The sequence below is a fragment of the Narcine bancroftii genome, chromosome 2 (genome assembly GCF_036971445.1).
Source record: "Narcine bancroftii isolate sNarBan1 chromosome 2, sNarBan1.hap1, whole genome shotgun sequence".
Taxonomy (NCBI): Eukaryota; Metazoa; Chordata; class Chondrichthyes; order Torpediniformes; family Narcinidae; genus Narcine; species Narcine bancroftii.
Window position 1 is genome coordinate 14,815,194 of NC_091470.1, and position 19,190 is coordinate 14,834,383.

General features: G+C 45.9%; 1 protein-coding gene across 3 annotated transcripts in view; it reads left to right on the forward strand.

Moving 5' to 3' along the window:
• The window catches only part of efcab11 (EF-hand calcium binding domain 11), an 88,496-nt gene that overhangs the window by 9,764 nt on the left and 59,542 nt on the right, over window positions 1-19,190 (forward strand). For all 3 annotated transcript variants that reach the window (XR_011351041.1, XM_069915914.1, XM_069915915.1), the window contains exons 3-5: window positions 4,313-4,349; window positions 9,556-9,657; window positions 11,797-11,887. Coding sequence is in view for 2 of the 3 variants with exons in the window: in XM_069915914.1 (XP_069772015.1) it covers window positions 4,313-4,349; window positions 9,556-9,657; window positions 11,797-11,887 (230 nt within the window). In the remaining variant the exon portion in view is untranslated. The remainder of the gene's footprint in view (window positions 1-4,312; window positions 4,350-9,555; window positions 9,658-11,796; window positions 11,888-19,190) is intronic.

Genomic DNA, 19,190 nt, shown 5'->3' on the forward strand with positions numbered 1-19,190 from the left:
AAAAGTAAAATTTAAAAAAATTGTTTTCAGGCAAGGATGTGCGAAGTAAGTGGAGGACCTTCAAAAGTGAAATTTTGAGGGTACAAAATTTGTATGTTCCCATCAGGATCAAAGGCAAGGTTAACATGACAACCCAGCATCCCGTAGCAAAAGGAGGCGGGACCTATAGCATTACAGTGTCGGCGTCCTGTGTGATGTATAACATTTGCACCGGGCAGTGTGATTTCTCTGTACACAATAATATTGGGGAAACTTGAGGTGCTTATACACATTTATGGCATTCTTCGGATGCAAGTAAATTTTCTGCACATCGTATTTGACGGATCAGCATGAATGATGTGTGCGTGCGATCAGAAAAACGTTCAAGGAGAAATTGTAGAGAAGCTGGAGCTGTTTGAGGCAGAAAGGTGCATGGAGCTGAGAGGCATAGACGGTGACGTTTGGTTTGGTTTGAAGCTGGAGCTGTTGAGGCAGAAAGGGGCGTGGAACTGAGAGGCATAGACGGTGACGTTGCGCTGGTATCTGATAGAAGAAAGTGGAGGAGAGGGAGACCATACAGGCCCATGTTCTGGTCTAACGTCCTCAACTAGTCTGATGAAGATGAGTGGTGGAGTAATTTTTGAATGTCTTGGAACACTTTTAACTTTGTCTTGGAGCTCATTGAGCCTTACTTGAGGCGTAAGACAACAAACTGGTGAGAACCTCTGGAACTTCGGCTCAAACCCACCATTGTTTTGTGGTGGTATGCTACCCCCATGTGAATATTGATCCATTAGAAGTATTTTTAATGTAGTATGTATAGTGTTGCCACTGTGTGTGTGTTGGTATGCCAGATTTCTGGAGCGTTAAAGAGGTCCTTTTTTAAACATTTTGCTCACCTGGAGATGATGGAGAGATTTGCAGAACGGGCATCCAATGTTTGCTGGTTCCATCAATGGCACACATTCCCATCATTGCCCCCCCCCTCCTCCCCGTGATGACGCAGCAGCCTATGACAATTGGAACGGGTGGCAAAGTGGAAGGGGTGGCATTCCATTGCCCCCCCCTTCCCCATGACGATGCAGCAGCCTACGACAAGTGGAAGGGATGGCACTCCATTGCCCCCCTCTTCCCCATGACAACGCAGCAGCCTACGACAAGTGGAAGGGGTGGCACTCCTTTGCCTCCCCTTCCCCATGACAACGCAGCAGCCTACGACAAGTGGAAGGGGTGGCACTCCATTGCCCCCCCTCTTCCCCATGACGACGCAGCAGCCTACGACAAGTGGAAGGGGTGGCACTCCATTGCCCCCCCCTTCCCCATGACGACGCAGCAGCCTACGACAAGTGGAAGGGGTGGCACTCCTTTGCCCCCCCCTTCCCCATGACGAGGCAGCAGCCTACGACAAGTGGAAGGGGTGGCACTCCGTTGCCCCCCCCTTCCCCATGACGAGGCAGCAGCCTACGACAAGTGGAAGGGGTGGCACTCCATTGCCCCCCCTTCCCCATGACGACGCAGCAGCCTACGACAAGTGGAAGGGGTGGCACTCCACCGTTATTCAAATTGTTGTTGGCCACATTTGCGGGTAAGGATCATGGCCTGAGTTACAATTATGTCTTCAACAATTAATGTGTTTCATATGCCAATTAATACACTGTGCTTTTGTTGTTCCAGCTTCACAGATGTGTTGTGGGTTGGCCTGGTCACATGCACGATGCTTGAATTTTAGCCAACTCGCTCATTTACAAAAGCCGAGGATCAGGACGGTTATCTCTTCCCATGTGAAGTAAGTCTAAATGCCCCATTGTACAGTGACGTTTGTGTAATTCAAGTAAACAATCTGTCACATGTCATCATGAGCCCCTTTTCCACTGGCACTTTGTCCCAGGAATTAATTGGGAATTAACCGGTTAAGGATCCAGTGGAAAAGAGGCTCATAATGACGTGTGACAAGTAGATTGATTGCTTGAGAAGTTATGACAAATCACGCCAGGGATTGACCAGTATATTCCCAGGGTCAGGTGTGTTGATTAAACCAGTGGAAAAAGGACAACGTCCATCCATTCCATTTGAAGGTAGACTTTCTGACTCCCCAGGGATGGGTGTGTTCAGTGAAAAGCAGGTTAAAGGTGGTCCAGTGGGAACAGCACAAACAGCTTCCTATCCTGGGACACTGCACGACCAATTAACTGGGATGCCAGTGGAAAAAGGGATACAATCAAAGTAAAATATAACTGAAGGAATAGCTGACTGAGGGCCGGGTTCAATCCTTGTATTGTGCAACACCAATACAATCAAAAACATTTGTTAGAAAACAGGTTGCATTAGATACTTAAACATCTACATTGCTCTACCCACAGAAATCCCAAACCGTTAATGGAGTCGAAATCCCGGTGCATCTAATTGGAGACCCCACTTACCCCCTCAGGAATCGGCTAATAAAGGGGTTCACTAACCACTGAGCTCTCGATCCATGGCAGCGAAGCTTCAACTACCATTTGAGCTCGGCAAGGATGGTGGTTGCGAATCCTTTCGGGCATCACAAAGGTCGCTGGAGGTGCCCGGCCAGACAACTAGATATTTGTACCTCTTTTGTGCCCTGTTGTGTCCTAAACGATGTATGTGAAACTAACAAGGAGCACCTCTTGCCAGAGTGGAACACTGGACTTCCAGATCTCCCTGAGCCTGATCGAGTTGCTTACCAGGGTGCACAAGCATATGATGCAATTATGTCCACTTTATAAACAAATAGTAAATGTTTATTGCATATCAGAAAACGGTAGTGCACATGAAATATGTAAATAACAATTGACAATTAAAAAGGTGAATTCAATTGTGAATAACTGTAAACATGAACAAAACAATAAACAAGTTTTAAGGCACAACACAGTGTGGGCAACTGTTTAAATTAATCTAACAGCTAGAGAAAGAAGTAGGAAGGTGGACAAAATGATTCGTATCCCTCGTCCGTGTGGTGGAGGCTGTCACTGTGACATGGTGGTGGAGAAGGATACTGCCTCGTGGGTGCAGGAGGTCAGTGATGTCGTGTGGCACCTCGTGCGGCAAGAGTTACATGGTGCAGGAGCTACCTTGTCCAATCAGGACCTGTAGAAGGGAGGCCTGACTCTGCATCTCCAGCTGAATGTCTTCAAACATTCTGCTAATGGCCTCCATGCGCTGAGCCCACTCCTCTTCCTCCACCTCCTGCTGCTCACACCTCATCTCCTCATGGTTCACCTGCCTTTCCTGTCGAAGGCGATCCCTCTCTGCATCGTCACGGTCCACGGTCCATGACCTCCAGCGCTTTCGTCATCTTCCCCACAAAGACACACAGGGAAAGATGTTACTCATGAAGAAAATTCGAATTTTACCTGGCTGATCTTAAGGTGCAGATTCAGCATTTTTATTGGTGGGGTTTGGCTCCATCCCACTGATGTCTCCGTTATCAGCCCTGGTGCAGGAGGTCTCAGGTGGGGTTGGGGGGGGGGGAAGAAACTGAATCCTCCATCTTGCTCAGAGGAGCAATCAGGTTTGCAGAGCATCTTGCTCCTTCCCCCCCCCCCCAAATGGCATAGCACTGCTCAAAATATGGCAAGTCCAAACGGCCTCTACCACTCATGCCATTATGATCGTTGACCTGATTAAATTTTTTTTCCCCTCAGGGTCTTCAACTTGTTTATCACCTGCACCTTGCCCCGAATAAAGCCACGCACTGTCGTGCCAGCCTTTCATATAACGGGCCATCCTTCACCATTCCCGTTACATGTTTGTGTATTTCGTCTTCCTCTCCGAGGGCAAGGAGCTCCCGTACCTCCTTATCTCCCCAATTCGCAGACATTGCTAAGTTAATATTATCTAATTCTAACCTGACCGTCACTACCTTGTTGCTGCTGGTTCAAGTTTGAATCTCCCGCTGGTAAGTCATGCACATTCAACGTCGTCAATGTGTCACAGCCTTCGACTGTCCTGGACCTGGCAAGCCCTAACTCTTTTAGACAGAAATGCATCGGCTCTGATATTACCTACCTCACCTTGGTAGTATCAGACATGGGATGAAAATGATCCCTTCCCCCTCCCTCCCCCCCCCAATCCCACCTTCGTTGCATTTATACAGGTAGTTGAAGCAGTTGAAAAGCAGTTAATTCCTGTCTTTTAATGGCTGTGTAAAAGGGGCTTAAAGACTGTGGTGATGAGGGAATATTATGTCAGTTTGTGGAAGATAGGGGTATACAGCGGTATTTCCCTTTCAGTCTTGACTGACATTTGCCTTTTCTGTTTTAGTGTGAATTAATGTGGGTTACACTCTAAAGTGATCCTTTTGCACCTTTTACAGGTGGAGACTGACGGGCTGCTGGGAAACCATTTGCCAGGTGAGTGCCACTGAACACTTCAGTTCAAAGGGAAGAACTACAGTGGGAAAGACTAGCCAGCTTGTTACCTTAATACAATCTGCCAGAGAAACTTGAGCAACATCTGTGGGAGAAAAAGAATATTTAAAACTATGAGTGAAAACCCTTTATCAAGACTGAGGAAATTGTTATGGGCCCAAAACCTAGCAGTAATAGAAATTCACCAAGACCATATAACCATATAACCGTTTACAGCACGGAAACAGGCCATGTCGGCCCTTCAAGTCAGTACCGGTTCACTTGAACAACTCCACTAGCTCCTCTGCAAATTCCTGAGGAAGTAGAGGCTTTCTTCATGATGCCATTGGTGTGTTGGTTCCAGGAAAGATCTTCCGAGACAAATTGTTACTTAAACAAAAGTTGCTTTTAATTTTCTTTAAACATGAAAACAGGATCAAACTTTAACTTATTACTCTTAACTTAACCCCCTTCTAATTTGAAGCGCACGTGCATGTCATGTGTATATGTTCAGAAAAGTTCTTTTGATTCACAGTCCAATCATTCACTTCTCATTTCTCCATGTTCACTGGTATCAGGCAATTTTTATACTGTGCACAGAATTTAACATTTATGAATTTTCACCAGGTTCTGGTGTTTAAAGGTAAAATGGTTACTGCTCTGGAAGGTTCTTGTTGGTTTCAGAGAGAAATTTGTTGCTCGTTGGACACACACAAACTGATTTCCTCCGATCAGCCAATTCAGTGTCTTGCTTGCCCCATCATGGGTTTTCCAAATGATAATCTCTTCTTCCAGGTCACCACAGAGTTCCACTTGTTTCCCTTATTTAAGGAGAAACACTCTAGCCAGCCATTTCTTCTTGTAAGGACTACAAGGGCTTTGAACAGGCTAAACTCAGAACTCATAACCTGTCTTCAAAATGGGGTTTTCAACAAGCTGCCAGCTTGTCATGTTGTAGCTTTAAAAACCACTGTAGAACTCTGTGCTCTCTGTCTCTCTCTCTCTGTCTCTCTCTCTCTGTCTCTCTCTCTCTGTCTCTCTCTCTCTGTCTCTCTCTCTCTGTCTCTCTCTCTCTGTCTCTCTCTCTCTGTCTCTCTCTCTCTGTCTGTGTCTGTCTGTGTCTGTCTGTGTCTGTCTGTGTCTGTCTGTGTCTGTCTGTCTGTCTGTCTGTGTCTCTCTCTCTCCCCTTAGAAGAACCAGAACCCCTCCTAAGGCTCCAAATCTAATCCTTGGGGTCCTGAGGACCCCAAAAACCAGCAGCCATAGAAATGCACCGCAACACAGGGTTACTTAAACAAAAGTCTTTTTTAATTATATTTGAACAAGAAAACAGAATTGAACTTTAACTTATTACTTAACCTACCTAACTACTTAATCCCCCCTCTAATACTAAGCGCAGGTGTGAGTAATGTATATTTAAGATTAAAAAAGTTATTTGGATCACAATCCAATCTCACTGGTTGCAGGCAATTCTTGTACAGAAGTTAGCATTAACAAAGTTTTACAGTCTTTGGTGCTTAACAGGCAAATGGTTACCACTCAGGAGTGTTCTTGCTGGTTTTCAGGGAGAGATTCCTTTTCCAGGACATCCACAACTGATTCCTTCTCAATCAGTCTTGCTGACGAAACTTGCCCCCTTCAGGGTTCTCCAGATCATCCTCTTTCTTTCAGGTCACCTTTCACACTACCAGTCTTCTCCTTTGACTAGGCAGCCTTCCAAAGTTTGCCAACTTGTCCTTCTGGAACTGATTTCTGTCTCCTCTCTCTCTGTTTCACACCCTCCCTCTCTGAGAGCAAAACAGTTCTCCCCTGCCTGCAAAGATCACGTGCTCTCCCAGGCAAGCTGTTGTCGATACTTTGTTGCCTCCTGCAAAAAGCATTCTGACAAAGTCCTGCAAATATTCTGTGTTTTAAAAATGTGTGTGTGCAAGCTGCTCTAACAATTCCTCCTAAACCACCTCTAAATACTCTGTCACAAAAGATCTTTATCAGCACTTGAGCCCGGACTCTTCCATTTGGACCTACTTCTGAAGTTCCTTCCAAAGCAGTTCCATTGTCTTTTGCAAAGCCACTGGTGTCCAGCTTCAAGCAAAGCTCTTGCATTTTAAATGAGATGTGAAGTGTACATATCTGTGGTGACCTACACTAAACCCCCACAATCTATCTCTTTTAAAAACATTTATATATAATTAATATATAATCTGTAACAACTTGTTGCAAAATTTTTCAGTAACAATTGGATCTAGAGCAGTGATTCTCAACCTTTTTCTTTCCACTCACATCCCACTTTAAATAATTCCCTATGCCATCAGTGCTCTGTGATTAGTAAGGGATTGCTTAAGGTGGGACGTGAGTGGGAAGGGAAGGTTGAGAATCGTTGCTCTGGACCCAATTGTTACTAAAACATTTTGCTTGAGAAAAATTGTCATTGGCCCATTTTTTTGGAATTATGAAACGTGCACATAACGAGTCAATTAGGTATGATTAAAACAATTTTTTTCTTTCCACTCACAAACCACCTCAAGCAGTCCCTTACTAATCATGGAGTACCTGTTGCATGGGGATTACTTAAAGTGGTATGTGAGTGGAAAGAAAAAGGTCTAGAGCAGTGGTTCTCAACATCATCCTGACTTTGAAGTGTATTGCTTCATTCAGTCACAAGACCGTTGAAACTCGGGTTGCCAGGACTTCAGTAGCAGGCAGTGGGTGTACAGAAACTCCTGCGAATGGCACCGAGATCAACGATTGTCACACCTGATTTCTGTGATGTTGGGCAGGGGGTAAATATTGAACAGGAAGCCAGATAATTTCTGACCTTCAAATGCTGAAGAGCTTTATCCTAGACTCGAATTAAATGATTGTTTGCTGCAAAAGTCAGTTATTAATTAATAGGATCTTTTATAAATGGCATGACAATTGTTAAAGTAATCCCAATCTATTTCCCTGGGTCAGTTGGAGTGCAATTAAACTGTTTGTAGGATTGAGATTGGGATTTTAAAATATTCTTGAACCCAGGTCTCTGTCCCATCATCCAATGCTTCTTCTCTTCCCCCACCCCCATTTCAGTTACTGTATTTGATGGCATATAAGACCCAATCCCCCAATTTCATCAGGGAATATTTAAAAAAAAAATTATATTTACGGGAAAACATTTAATGTCATTGAAATATGTAACTATAGTATAGTAGAAAAAACTTGGACAACAGGAAAAATCTTTTTAATTACAGCCCTGCTGTAATTTACAAGAAAAAACAAAAGTAGCTTAGCTAGAGCAGAAAACATTTCACGGAACAAACGGCTGCTGTCGGTCCCCGTGCTGGTCCCTCTGCATGCTCTCTGCTGGTGAGGGGTGGGAGGAGCAGGGCTGTGGGACCAGTGGTGGGGGGTTGAGCAGTGGGACCAGTACAGAGTCCCAGAGCGGGCCACCAGGAGAGTTTCCTGACAACCCGCTGAGGAAGGAAGGGGTTAAAAGCAAGCTAGAGTATAGCAAGATTTTGCAGCATTATAAGGTGGATGAGGCAATTCAAAGGGACCAATTAGCACGACAACTAACGATAGGAATTTATTTTGAACCAATCAACTTGAGCAATGTCTGATAAGAGGCCGTCAATCTTATGTAGTAATCTAATGTGTATTTAGAAGCAATTGCATTGGGTAAGAATGTCTTGTGTAAACTTTGATTGGGCTAAATGTAACTCGACTGAACGAAGGAAAGTAGTGAAACACAAGTGAGTTAGTCTCTGCCTGATGCTTACAGAGACGGCATGTCCGTAACTGCGTTGAGCAGATAGCTCAAAGTTCTGCAGAATAAATTGGTCTGACTAGGACGAAAGTTCGGGTATCGTCATTTCGTGTGCTCCACCGAACGAACCGGAATCCTCACTGCCCCACTTTCCTTCCCCCCACCCCCCCACCAATTGCCCGCCACCAGCCCCCAACGATAGATAGCAGTGATGCTAGTGAGTTGCGCAGTGACAGTGGTCACTGTCAGCTTACTCACCATTATCACCCTAATTAATAGGATTCACCCACGTAGAATACCTGGGGGATATTTTTGAGCCATTTTTGGGGGGGAGAATCGTGGGTCTCGTATGCCATTAAATATGGCTTCACCTGATTTGTCTGAAATTCAGCCTCTTCTGTCCTGTTTAAATTTTTTAAATTTATATTTAGAAATGGAGCACGATAGCAGACCCTTCCGGCCCATGAGCCTGTGCTGTCCAATTACACCCGATTAACCTACAACCCCCATATGTTTTGAAGGGTGGGATGAAACTGGACCACCCGGAGGAAACCCATGGTGGTCATGGGGAGAATGTGCAAATTCCTTACAGCGCCAGATTCAAACCCAGGTCGCTGGCGCTGTAATAGCATGGCGCTAAACCGTGCCACCAAATTACTTCACCCGATTTGTCTGTAATTCACCCTCTTCTGTGCTGTTCCTCTCTCAATCCTTGAACTCAGGGTTAACATTGGCCCTGCAGCACACTCTGATCCCAGATGCCCCACTGTAATGAGGGTTGGACTTGGGGATATTACAGAGCAAAGAAATATTGGTTTGATCTACATTGCCACATGGACATTGTCCATGGCCTCGTGCTACCAAGTTGAGACAACCCGCAAATTGAAGGAACGATGCTTTGTATTCTGTCTTGGGAGACTCCAGCCACATGGCATCAATATCGACCTCCAATTTCTGTTAAACCCCTCCTCCAATCTTTCTTTTTCCTTCCATACCCATCTCTCCTTCCCTCCAGCTCCCCATCCATTCCCTTCCTTAAATCAGAGACTGACCTTGAGCCCACTCCCCTCGCCCCATCACTTCTCATCTTTTCTCTTTTACCCTCCCCCCGAAATCTACCTCTTACTAGTCAACCAGTCTTCCCACCTTTTAATTAAGGCGTCTACCTATGTTTGCTTATACCTTGATGAAGGAAGGGCCCAGCCCAAAATGTTGGTTACCATTTACTTCCTACAGATGCTGTGTGACCTTCTGAGTTTCTCCAGCACATTTGCATTTTGCCATCAGCCCCAAGATCTGTAGATTTTGTTTCACTCCACTTGGTTCAATCTTAGTTGGGACATCTTGCCAGATGACCCCCTTCCAGCGAGACTGGTCAAATTATCTTGGAGCTGTCGGAAAGTAAATGGGATTGTCCGTCAAGGAGCTGAATGGGATGTGGCTAACTTGTATATTTTTTCTTTCTAGGTATGACCTTGGACCAATTCACGAGCCTTGCATGCAAAAAGCTGGCAGCCATGGACCGCTACGATGAGGCAAGGCAGATCTTCTCAGCTTTTGACGTGCACTGTAGGTACTTAGTCTTATTTCAAGTTCAAGTTTATTGTCACTGTTGTACAAGTGCAACCTGTTGGAACTGTGTTCTCCGGTCCTCGGTATAAAACACACAGACCCACAACCAGATATAACACACATATAGACAAACAATACATATGCAGGACAAGTATTCATAATTGTTTCATGAATATTAGAGTCTCAGAGGGTTAATGTGAGCAGTTCCTTTGGTCGTTCAGCATTCTCACAGCCTGTGGGAAGAAACTATTCCTCAGCCTGGTGGTGCTGGCTCTGATCCTCCTGTATCTCTTGCACGACAGGAGCAGCTGAAAGATGCTATGTTCAGGGTGGTAGATTTTGTGTGGTCTCTTCAGACAATGATCTTGTTAGATCTTGTCGATGGGTGGGTGGGGGGGAAATTGATCACAGTTATGGCCCTGTGCACTGGCCACTTGGTCACCGGATTGCAGGCTTTATGAATATTCCCAACACCAGCATCACTGCCATTGGTCCATCTGGCAGAAACCCCTCTGGATTCACAGTCTGAGAAGTTGACCCTTGGATCCAGATTGTAGGAGCGGATGTTGTAATACCAGGGGCAGAGTTTGGCCTCTTATGCCTTTATGCCACTTCCGAAGGAAGGTGGGGAGCTGCATTATCAGGTGTAGAAAGAGGACGTTTTTTCCAAGAAGGTAGAAAACACGGCCAGATCCATCACAGACTCCAACCTCCCACCCACTGCAGACATCGACGTGAGGCACTACCTCAAGAAGGCAGCCAACATCATAAAGGACCCCCATCACCCTGGTCACAACCTCTTTTCACTGCTCCCTTCAGGCCAGAAGGTCCAGAAGCTGAAAGACCAGCAGTTGTCTCTTTCTATTCTTATCTAGAGGAATAGGATACAAGAGCAGGGATGTGATGTTGAGGCTCAATAAGGCACTGGTGAGCCCTCACTTGTAGTGCAGGGTACAGATTTGGGCTCCTTATTTAAGAAAGGATATGCTGGCATTGGAGAGGGTTCAGAGAAGATGCACAAGAATAATTCTGGAATGAAGGGATTAGCAAACGAGGAATGTGTGATTGGTCTGGGACTGCACAAGAATGGGGGGGGGGGGGAACCTTATAGAATTATTTTGAATGTTGAAAAGCCCGAGCAGAATTGATGTGGCAGAGTTGTTTCCCATGATAGAGGGAGTCTTGAGCAAGAGGGCACAACTTCGGGATTGAAGGGCGCCCATTTAAAACAGATGTGGAGGAATTTCTTTAACCAGAAAGTAGTGAACCCCTGGAATTTGCTACCACAGGTGGCTGGTGGAGGCCAAGTCGTTGGGTGCATTTAAGGTAGAGATTGATGGGTATCTGAATAGTCAGGGTATGAAAAATGATGGGGAGAAGATGGGAGTGGGGCTGAGAGGGAGACATTTTAGGCCAAATGGCCTACTTGTGCTCCAAAATCTATGATCATTAAATTTGATGGACAGAGGCAGGTAACTGTTCCATTATTGTCATTTAGAATGTAACATACATGAAATTCTTTAATTTTGTCCACTGTAAGGAAGACAGAGAGTCACCACTTTGTCCAGCTCCCCTCACAGAAATGAGGCCTCAGTGAGGAATGAACTCGTGACCCCAGTTTACACTAACCACTGAGCTATCGGAGCTGTCAGAGAAAGAGAGAGGCAAAAAAAACCAAGGGGTCCGGTGGAGGAAGATGAGTCAAGTGGGGTGGGGGAAAGGTGATTGGAGACCATGGCTGCCAGTGTTGGTTGGCACACGTGAGAACGGTGGTGAGGAGAGACTGGATAGAACAGAGTGGGGGGAAGAGAGGGAATGAAAGAGAGCGGATGAATTCAAAGGGAAGGTGGGAGTGGAAGGGAATAGAACCAAAGAGTGGTGGGGGGATGAGAATGGGTGGATGGGAAAAGAGGACAAAATTGAGGGGGGGGGGAAGGGCAAGAGATCTCTCTTTAATGTTTGATATGCAATGTTGCCCCAATAGGTGCTATAAAAATGCCAATCTTTCTCTCTTTCTAATCAACATTTGGCTCACTACTAAAGCAGAGAGACAAGCCTTTTGATTCTTCTAGTCAGTGTATACTTTGACATGAGCACTGCAAGATGGATACCTTTTTTTCCCCATTTCATTTTCAGGTCGTGGTTTTTTGACGGTGGAAGATTTCAAGAGAGCATTTTCTAAAGTCACCCCTCACCTGCATGACCAAATGGTGCTTGAAGCTTTCAGGTAGGTGGGCAAAGAACATTGAGCAAATCAGAATTGTGTGCACCTCCCCCTCTCTCAGAACGCGCCACCCTCTCTGAGCAACAGCCACACGTCCAAAGACCAAGGTCATTGTGCGCGTTCCTGGCTAATATAGGTAAGTTGTCACTTGATAAGTGATCTTCAGCAGAGAAAGAAAGCACCAGGAGAATAGAACTCAGGACCAGAATGGCCTGGTTCTCCCAGCTCATTGCACCCTGGTTTCCCATTGCCTTCTTCAGTTGCATTGTCCATTCTGGACGGGTAACCTTGGCCATTGATCTGCCCAGCATTTTTAGTTTTACAACCATAAGTTCCAATTTGTAGAGCCTGCTTGTAAAAACCATCCACCATCTGCAATCCATGGCTTCATGTGACCCTGATTGGGAGGCTAAACAGGTACTACACCAATAAAATCACACACAAAATAAATGCATGTTAATATTTTGGAATAATTGACTGGTTTCCTTTATAAGTGACCTAAGGTTACAGGATAACGTTCATCCGTCTTTCCTCTAATTCCCCTCGAAGAGCAGCTACATTCTCTGTCTCCATAGTTCTGTCCAAGGTGATAGGTACCACCAAACGAAGCAGACCCAGTGGCAGAGACAACAACAATGGGTAGATGAAGCAAGAGCTGGTTTGTGTAGAATCCCACCCAGTGCCTGGTGCTCCCTAGCCTCACTGAATCCACATGGAAGAGCGATTGGGGTTCTGGGAGGGCTGGTGAAACACCAAGACTGAGGACCCTGGGTGAGCAGTGAAAAGCTGCAAGGGCTTGGCAGAACAGGCAATATCCATGGAGAGAAATCATCAATGTCTTGGGTCGGGACTCCTCATCGAGGCGAGTGCTGTAGAGTATGTGTTGTTGGATGGAGCACAGTAGCTCCTGTGGATGCACAGATTAACTGAGACCTGTTCTGTCACCTGAGGCATAAACTACCAGAGTCTACTTCAGGTGCCTGCCTGCTTTTTACTTACAACTCGGACTGGAAATGCCAGTTATATATTTTTACTTCTTGTGGACGGTGCAAAACCGGCTGAGTTCCTCCAGCATTTCTGTGCATTTACTACAATTAAAGCATCTGCAGACTTTCTTGCTTCAGAGTCTACTGTGAATATTTTTAATCTCGTAAGCCAAGAGTTCATAGTTCCCACTAGTTTAGATGCATTCAGCTTTTAGTATGCAGATGTAGTAAAATAACAAAAATGCTGGAGGAAGTTGGCAGGTCTTGCAGCATCTGTACGAGGACATGAAAGTCTGCAGATACTGATTGTACATGAAAGTTGATTTTTTACTCCTACCTTGAAGGGCTCAGGACTGAAACGTCTGTTGTATAGCTTTACCTCCTATGGACACTTGTGTGCTTTTAATACAATCACAGTGTCTGCAGACTTTGTGTTTATTTATTTAGAACGGTAACAGGCCCTTTCAACCCAGTAGCCTGTGCCGATTGCCCTACAACCTCTGGTACATTTTGAAGGGTGGGAGGAAACTGGATCCCCGAGGGAAACAGGAAGAATGTACAAACTCCTAACAGCGTGGGATTCGAACCCCCATCCTGATTACTGGGACTGTTGCAATGTTGGGCTAACTGCTACACTAACCATGCCACCCTCCACCATAAGAAGCTGATTGAGGCCTCAACTAGAAGAAGACTTTCTTATATCAATGGCATGAACGTCTATTTTTTCTAATTTTAGGTAACCCCCCACCTCAATCTGGTTCCACTGTTTCCATCTCTCTACCTACTCCCTTTTCTAATTTATCTCTTCCTCCCAGCAGTCTCTCTCTCTATCTCCACCTCAACCACTATCACCTTTTAGTCCCTCCCCAACTTCTTTCCCCCACCCCTTGATATCACTCCAGCATACTTTAGTCTCAGTGAGGAGTCCCTACCCAAAATGACCATTTCTCTTCACAGATGCCACCTGACCCACTGAGTCCCTCCAAATACTCATCTGTAGCTGAGTTTCCAATTTATTGTCAGAGTACATAGATGACATCACGTACAACCCTGGGATTCTTTTTCCTGCGGGTGCTGCAGAATTACCACTAATTGGTGGTGCAAAAAGAAACTGGACACAGTGTAAACATGTAAACCAGTGGTTCTCAACGTCTTCCCACCCACATCCCACTTTAAGTAATCCCTATGCCATCAGTGCTCTGTGATTAGTAAAGGATTGCTTAAAGTGGGATGTGGGTGGGAAGAAAAAGTTTGAAAACCACTGTTGTAATCGTACCTCATTGACTCATTATGTGCACTGCTTCATATCTCCAAAGGAAATGGGCCAATGACAATTTTTTCTCAAGCAAAATATTTCAGTAACAATTGGGTCTAGAGCAGTGATTCTCAACCTTCCCTTCCCACTCACATTCCACCTTAAGCAATCCCTTTCTAATCACAGAGCACCAATTACTGCATAGGGATTACTTAAAGTGGGATGTGAGTGGAAAGAAAAAGATTGAGAACACTGATATAGATGCTACATGACCCATTGAGTTCCTTCAGCACTGGAGAAGTCCTGGACAAGTTGCTGCCTGCAGTACAGCAAGATTCCAGGAGGTGGAGCCTGATACCCATCAACAATTAGCACTGACACAAAACTCAAAACGGTCAACCAGTTTACCTATCTCGGCTGCACCATTTCATCTGATGCAAGGATCGACAATGAGATAGACAACAGACTCGCCAAGGCAAATAGCGCCTTTGGAAGACTACACAAAAGAGTCTGGAAAAACAACCAACTGAAAAACCTCACAAAGATAAGCGTATACAGAGCCGTTGTCATACCCACACTCCTGTTCGGCTCCGAATCATGGGTCCTCTACCGGCACCACCTACGGCTCCTAGAACGCTTCCACCAGCGTTGTCTCCGCTCCATCCTCAACATCCATTGGAGCGCTCACACCCCTAACGTCGAGGTACTCGAGATGGCAGAGGTCGACAGCATCGAGTCCACGCTGCTGAAGATCCAGCTGCGCTGGATGGGTCACGTCTCCAGAATGGAGGACCATCGCCTTCCCAAGATCATGTTATATGGCGAGCTCTCCACTGGCCACCGTGACAGAGGTGCACCAAAGAAAAGGTACAAGGACTGCCTAAAGAAATCTCTTGGTGCCTGCCACATTGACCACCGCCAGTGGGCTGATAACGCCTCAAACCGTGCATCTTGGCACCTCACAGTTTGGCGGGCAGCAACATCCTTTGAAGAAGACCGCAGAGCCCACCTCACTGACAAAAGGCAAAGGAGGAAAAACCCAACACCCAACCCCAACCAACCAATTTTCCCCTGCAATCGTGTCTGCCTGTCCCGCATCGGACTTGTCAGCCACAAACGAGCCTGCAGCTGACGTGGACTTTTTACCCCCTCCATAAATCTTCGTCCGCGAAGCAAAGCCAAAGAAAGAAGAAAAATTTTGCATGAAATACATGAATGTGAGATTTCACAATGACCTCTTGCAAACATCTAGAAATAACTCTTCATTGAAACTTCACCTTTCCTGTATTCTCCAAAGATCCAAGCCCCACGCCCGCAAATAAATGCATTACAACCAGATTTAATTGCATTATTTGTCAAGTGAAATGGACCACATGATCTGTGCTAAAAAGGCAAAAGTCTTGAAATGTAAGGGCCATAGCATTTTTTCATTTCTTTCCATCAATAATGCACTCTCTAAAATCACTAAATTTCTCAACTGTTGGATTCTTGCAATCCTTATCCCTTTTAAGGAACCATTTATTCCAGAGGAAGTCGGACGATCGATCCTTCCTCTCTTTGTTTGAGGTGAGGTCCACCCCTCGGTCGCGCCGGTTTTAACAGGTGTCGCAAAGACTAATTGCAGGGTCACTCATTATGGCCTGCTGGTTCTGTCGAGCACCCTTTCTATCTTCTCTCCCTTCTGAAAGAAGGCGGAATAATGGTCTGCTGCCTTTTTAGTTCAGTCTAACGCTCTTTACAACCGAGCAAATTCAAAGTTTAGATTTATTGTCAGAGTACGAACATGAGATCACATGCAACCCTGAGATTTTTTTCTGTGGGAGAGGCAGAATTGTGCAAAAAAAAACTGTACGCAAGAAGATCCGTATACTTGTAAACAAATAAAGAAATGTAACTGAATGGGCAACATAGAGAGAAAAAAAAAATAAAGTGCAAAGGTAAGAGTTCGTAAATGAGTCTCTGAGTTTAAGCACGATGCTGGAGAAACCCAGCAGGTCAGTGTCCTTTATATAGCAAAGATAAAGATACATAACCAACATTTTGGTCTTGAGACCTTCATCAAGGTGACATTGACCTTGAAGGGCTTCAAGCCCAATGCAACAGTGTCAGTGAGGTGGTATTTTTATCTTTGCTATATATCTTCAATCTGAGGCACCTGCAAGCTCACACCAAGACACAAGAGCAACTTGTCCGTGAACTACTCTTTGCAGACGATGCTGCTTTAGTTGCCCATTCAGAGCCAGCTCTCCAGCGCATGATGTCCTGTTTTGCGGAAACTGCCAAAATGTTTGGCCTGGAAGTCAGCCTGAAGAAAACTGAGGTCCTCCATCAGCCAGCTCCCCACCATGACTACCGGCCCCCCCACATCTCCATCGGGCACACAAAACTCAAAACGGTCAACCAGTTTACCTATCTCGGCTGCACCATTTCATCGGATGCAAGGATCGACAACGAGATAGACAACAGACTCGCCAAGGCAAATAGCGCCTTTGGAAGACTACACAAAAGAGTCTGGAAAAACAACCACCTGAAGAAACATACAAAGATCAGCGTGTACAGAGCCGTTGTCATACCCACGCTCCTGTTCGGCTCCGAATCATGGGTCCTCTACTGGCATCACCTACGGCTCCTAGAACGCTTCCATCAGCGCTGTCTTAGCTCCATCCTCCACATTCATTGGAATGACTTCATCACCAACATCGAAGTACTCGAGCTGGCAGAGTTCGCAAGCATCGAATCCATGCTGCTGAAGACCCAACTGCGCTGGGTGGGTCACGTCTCCAGAATGGAGGACCATCGCCTTCCCAAGATCGTGTTCTATGGCGAGCTCTCCACTGGCCACCGAGACAGAGGTGCACCAAAGAAGAGGTACAAGGACTGCTTAAAGAAATCTCTTGGTGCCTTTGACCACCGCCAGTGGGCTGAAATCGCCTCCAACCGTGCATCTTGGCGCCTCACAGTTTGGTGGGCAGCAACCTCCTTTGAAGAAGACCGCAGAGCCCACCTCACTGAAAAAAGACAAAGGAGGAAAAACCCAACACCCAACCCCAACCCACCAATTTTCCCTTGCAACTGCTGCAACTGTGCCTGCCTGTCCCGCATCGGACTTGTCGGTCACCAACGAGCCTGCAGCAGACGTGGACATACCCCTCCATAAATCTTCGTCCGTGAAGCCAAGCCAAAGAAAGAATATAGAGGACACTGTTTGACCTTTCTCCAACATTGTATTTAAATTCAATCGTAGTGTCTTCAGACTTTCGTGTTTTACCTCTGATTGAGTTTGTTGTTGAGGAATCTAATGGTGGAGGGGGAGCAGTTGCTCCAGAACCTGGTGGTGTGAGTCGTGTGGCACCCACTCCTCTTTCCTAATGACAGCAGCGAGAACAGGGAGAGTCCTGGGTGGTGTGGATAATTGCTGCTGCTCTCCGACGGCAGGGTTCCCTGTTGCCTTTCTCCTTTTAAAGTGTATCTGCCGTTTTGGTTAAGTAGAGCTGAGAGGGATATCAGGCATGATTTTAATTAATGATAGATGATATTGAGGGACCGAATTGCCTTCTGTTTGTTGTGTTTTTGTTATTTCCCAACGAGAATAATGTTTCTGGTGATTTGGCAGCCATTTTGTGCACAACAGGCTCCCCCTCCCACCGATGTGTCAATTCTCACCAGCTAATATTTTATATAAGAGATTCAGTAAGGGGTCCCGACGCGATGAGTTGACTGCCGGTTTCTATCCACGGGTTCTGCCGGTTTCTATCCACGGGTCCTGCCGGTTTCTACCCACAGGTCCTGCTGGTTTCTACCCACGGGTACTGCCTGACCAATGAGTTCCTAGAACAGCTCGTAGTCTATTCAATGTAGATGCCACTGGGCTATCGGCTACCCTGGAAGAATGGGTTCAGGCGTCCCTTGCGATTGTGTTTCGAGGCACAGGCATAAAATGAGGCCAAGGACAGATGGGCCGGCATGAAAATAGTGGGGGGACTTAAGGTGACTGGCAGCTGGAGATTCCAACACAGCCAAGGTCAGAGGATTGGACTTGAGGCGGTATGACTCAAGTCACACTTGTTCCTTGCACTCAGTGTCACCAAGACCCAAGGAGCTGATTGTGGACTTTAGGAGGGGAAAACGAGAGGTGTACGATCCAGTGATCATTGAGGGATCGGAGGTGGAGAGGGGGAGGAAATGGGTGGCAAGGTTGGCGTAGCGGTTAGCACAACAGCGATTGGGACCGGGGTTGATATTCCGTGCTTTCTGTCAGGAGTTTATACATTCTGCCCGTGTCTGCATGGGTTTTCCCCTGGGGGCTCTGGTTTCCTCCCACCGTTCAAAACGAACTGGGGGTGCAGCAAGGACTCATGGCCTGTTACCGTGCAGTATATCTAAATTTAATTTCAATTTAAATTCTTGGGAGTCACTATTTCAGAGGACCTTTACTGGTCCCAGCAAACAAATGTCATTGAAGAAAGCACGTCAGCGCCTCTACTTCCTCACGAGATTGTGAAGGTTCTGTATGGCATTGGAAACCCTGGCAAACCTCTACCGATGTGTCGAGGAAAGTGTGCTGACCTGCTACATCATGGGCTTGTTCTGATGGATGAGTATGCAGTATTGTCAAAGGTGCTATCTTTCATATTCATTGAATATGACATCGAAGAAGAATTGGCTCTGGTTTCTCTCGAACCTTTATATTATCATCAGTCATAACGAGAGGTCGAGCCATTTTCACATCAGCTGCCGTCTCCTCCCACCCTTCAAAAACGTACCGGGGTTGTAGGTTAATGGGGTGTAATTTGGGCAGCATGGTCTCTGGGGCCGAATTGGCCTGTCACACTGCTTTATGTGTAATTTTTTAAAAATTACAAATGCAACAGTGACAACGTACAGTCATGAATCGCTTAGCATCTACGGTATGTTCTGTGAAATGGGATGTGAAGCGATTTGGACATTGGGCAAACACCATATTACTTAGCAATGCTATAAGGGATACTGTAGTGGACCTGTATTGACCTGTAATATTTTTGAAAGAAAATTAATCCGAGAGATAACACTACAACACTGAGTCGCG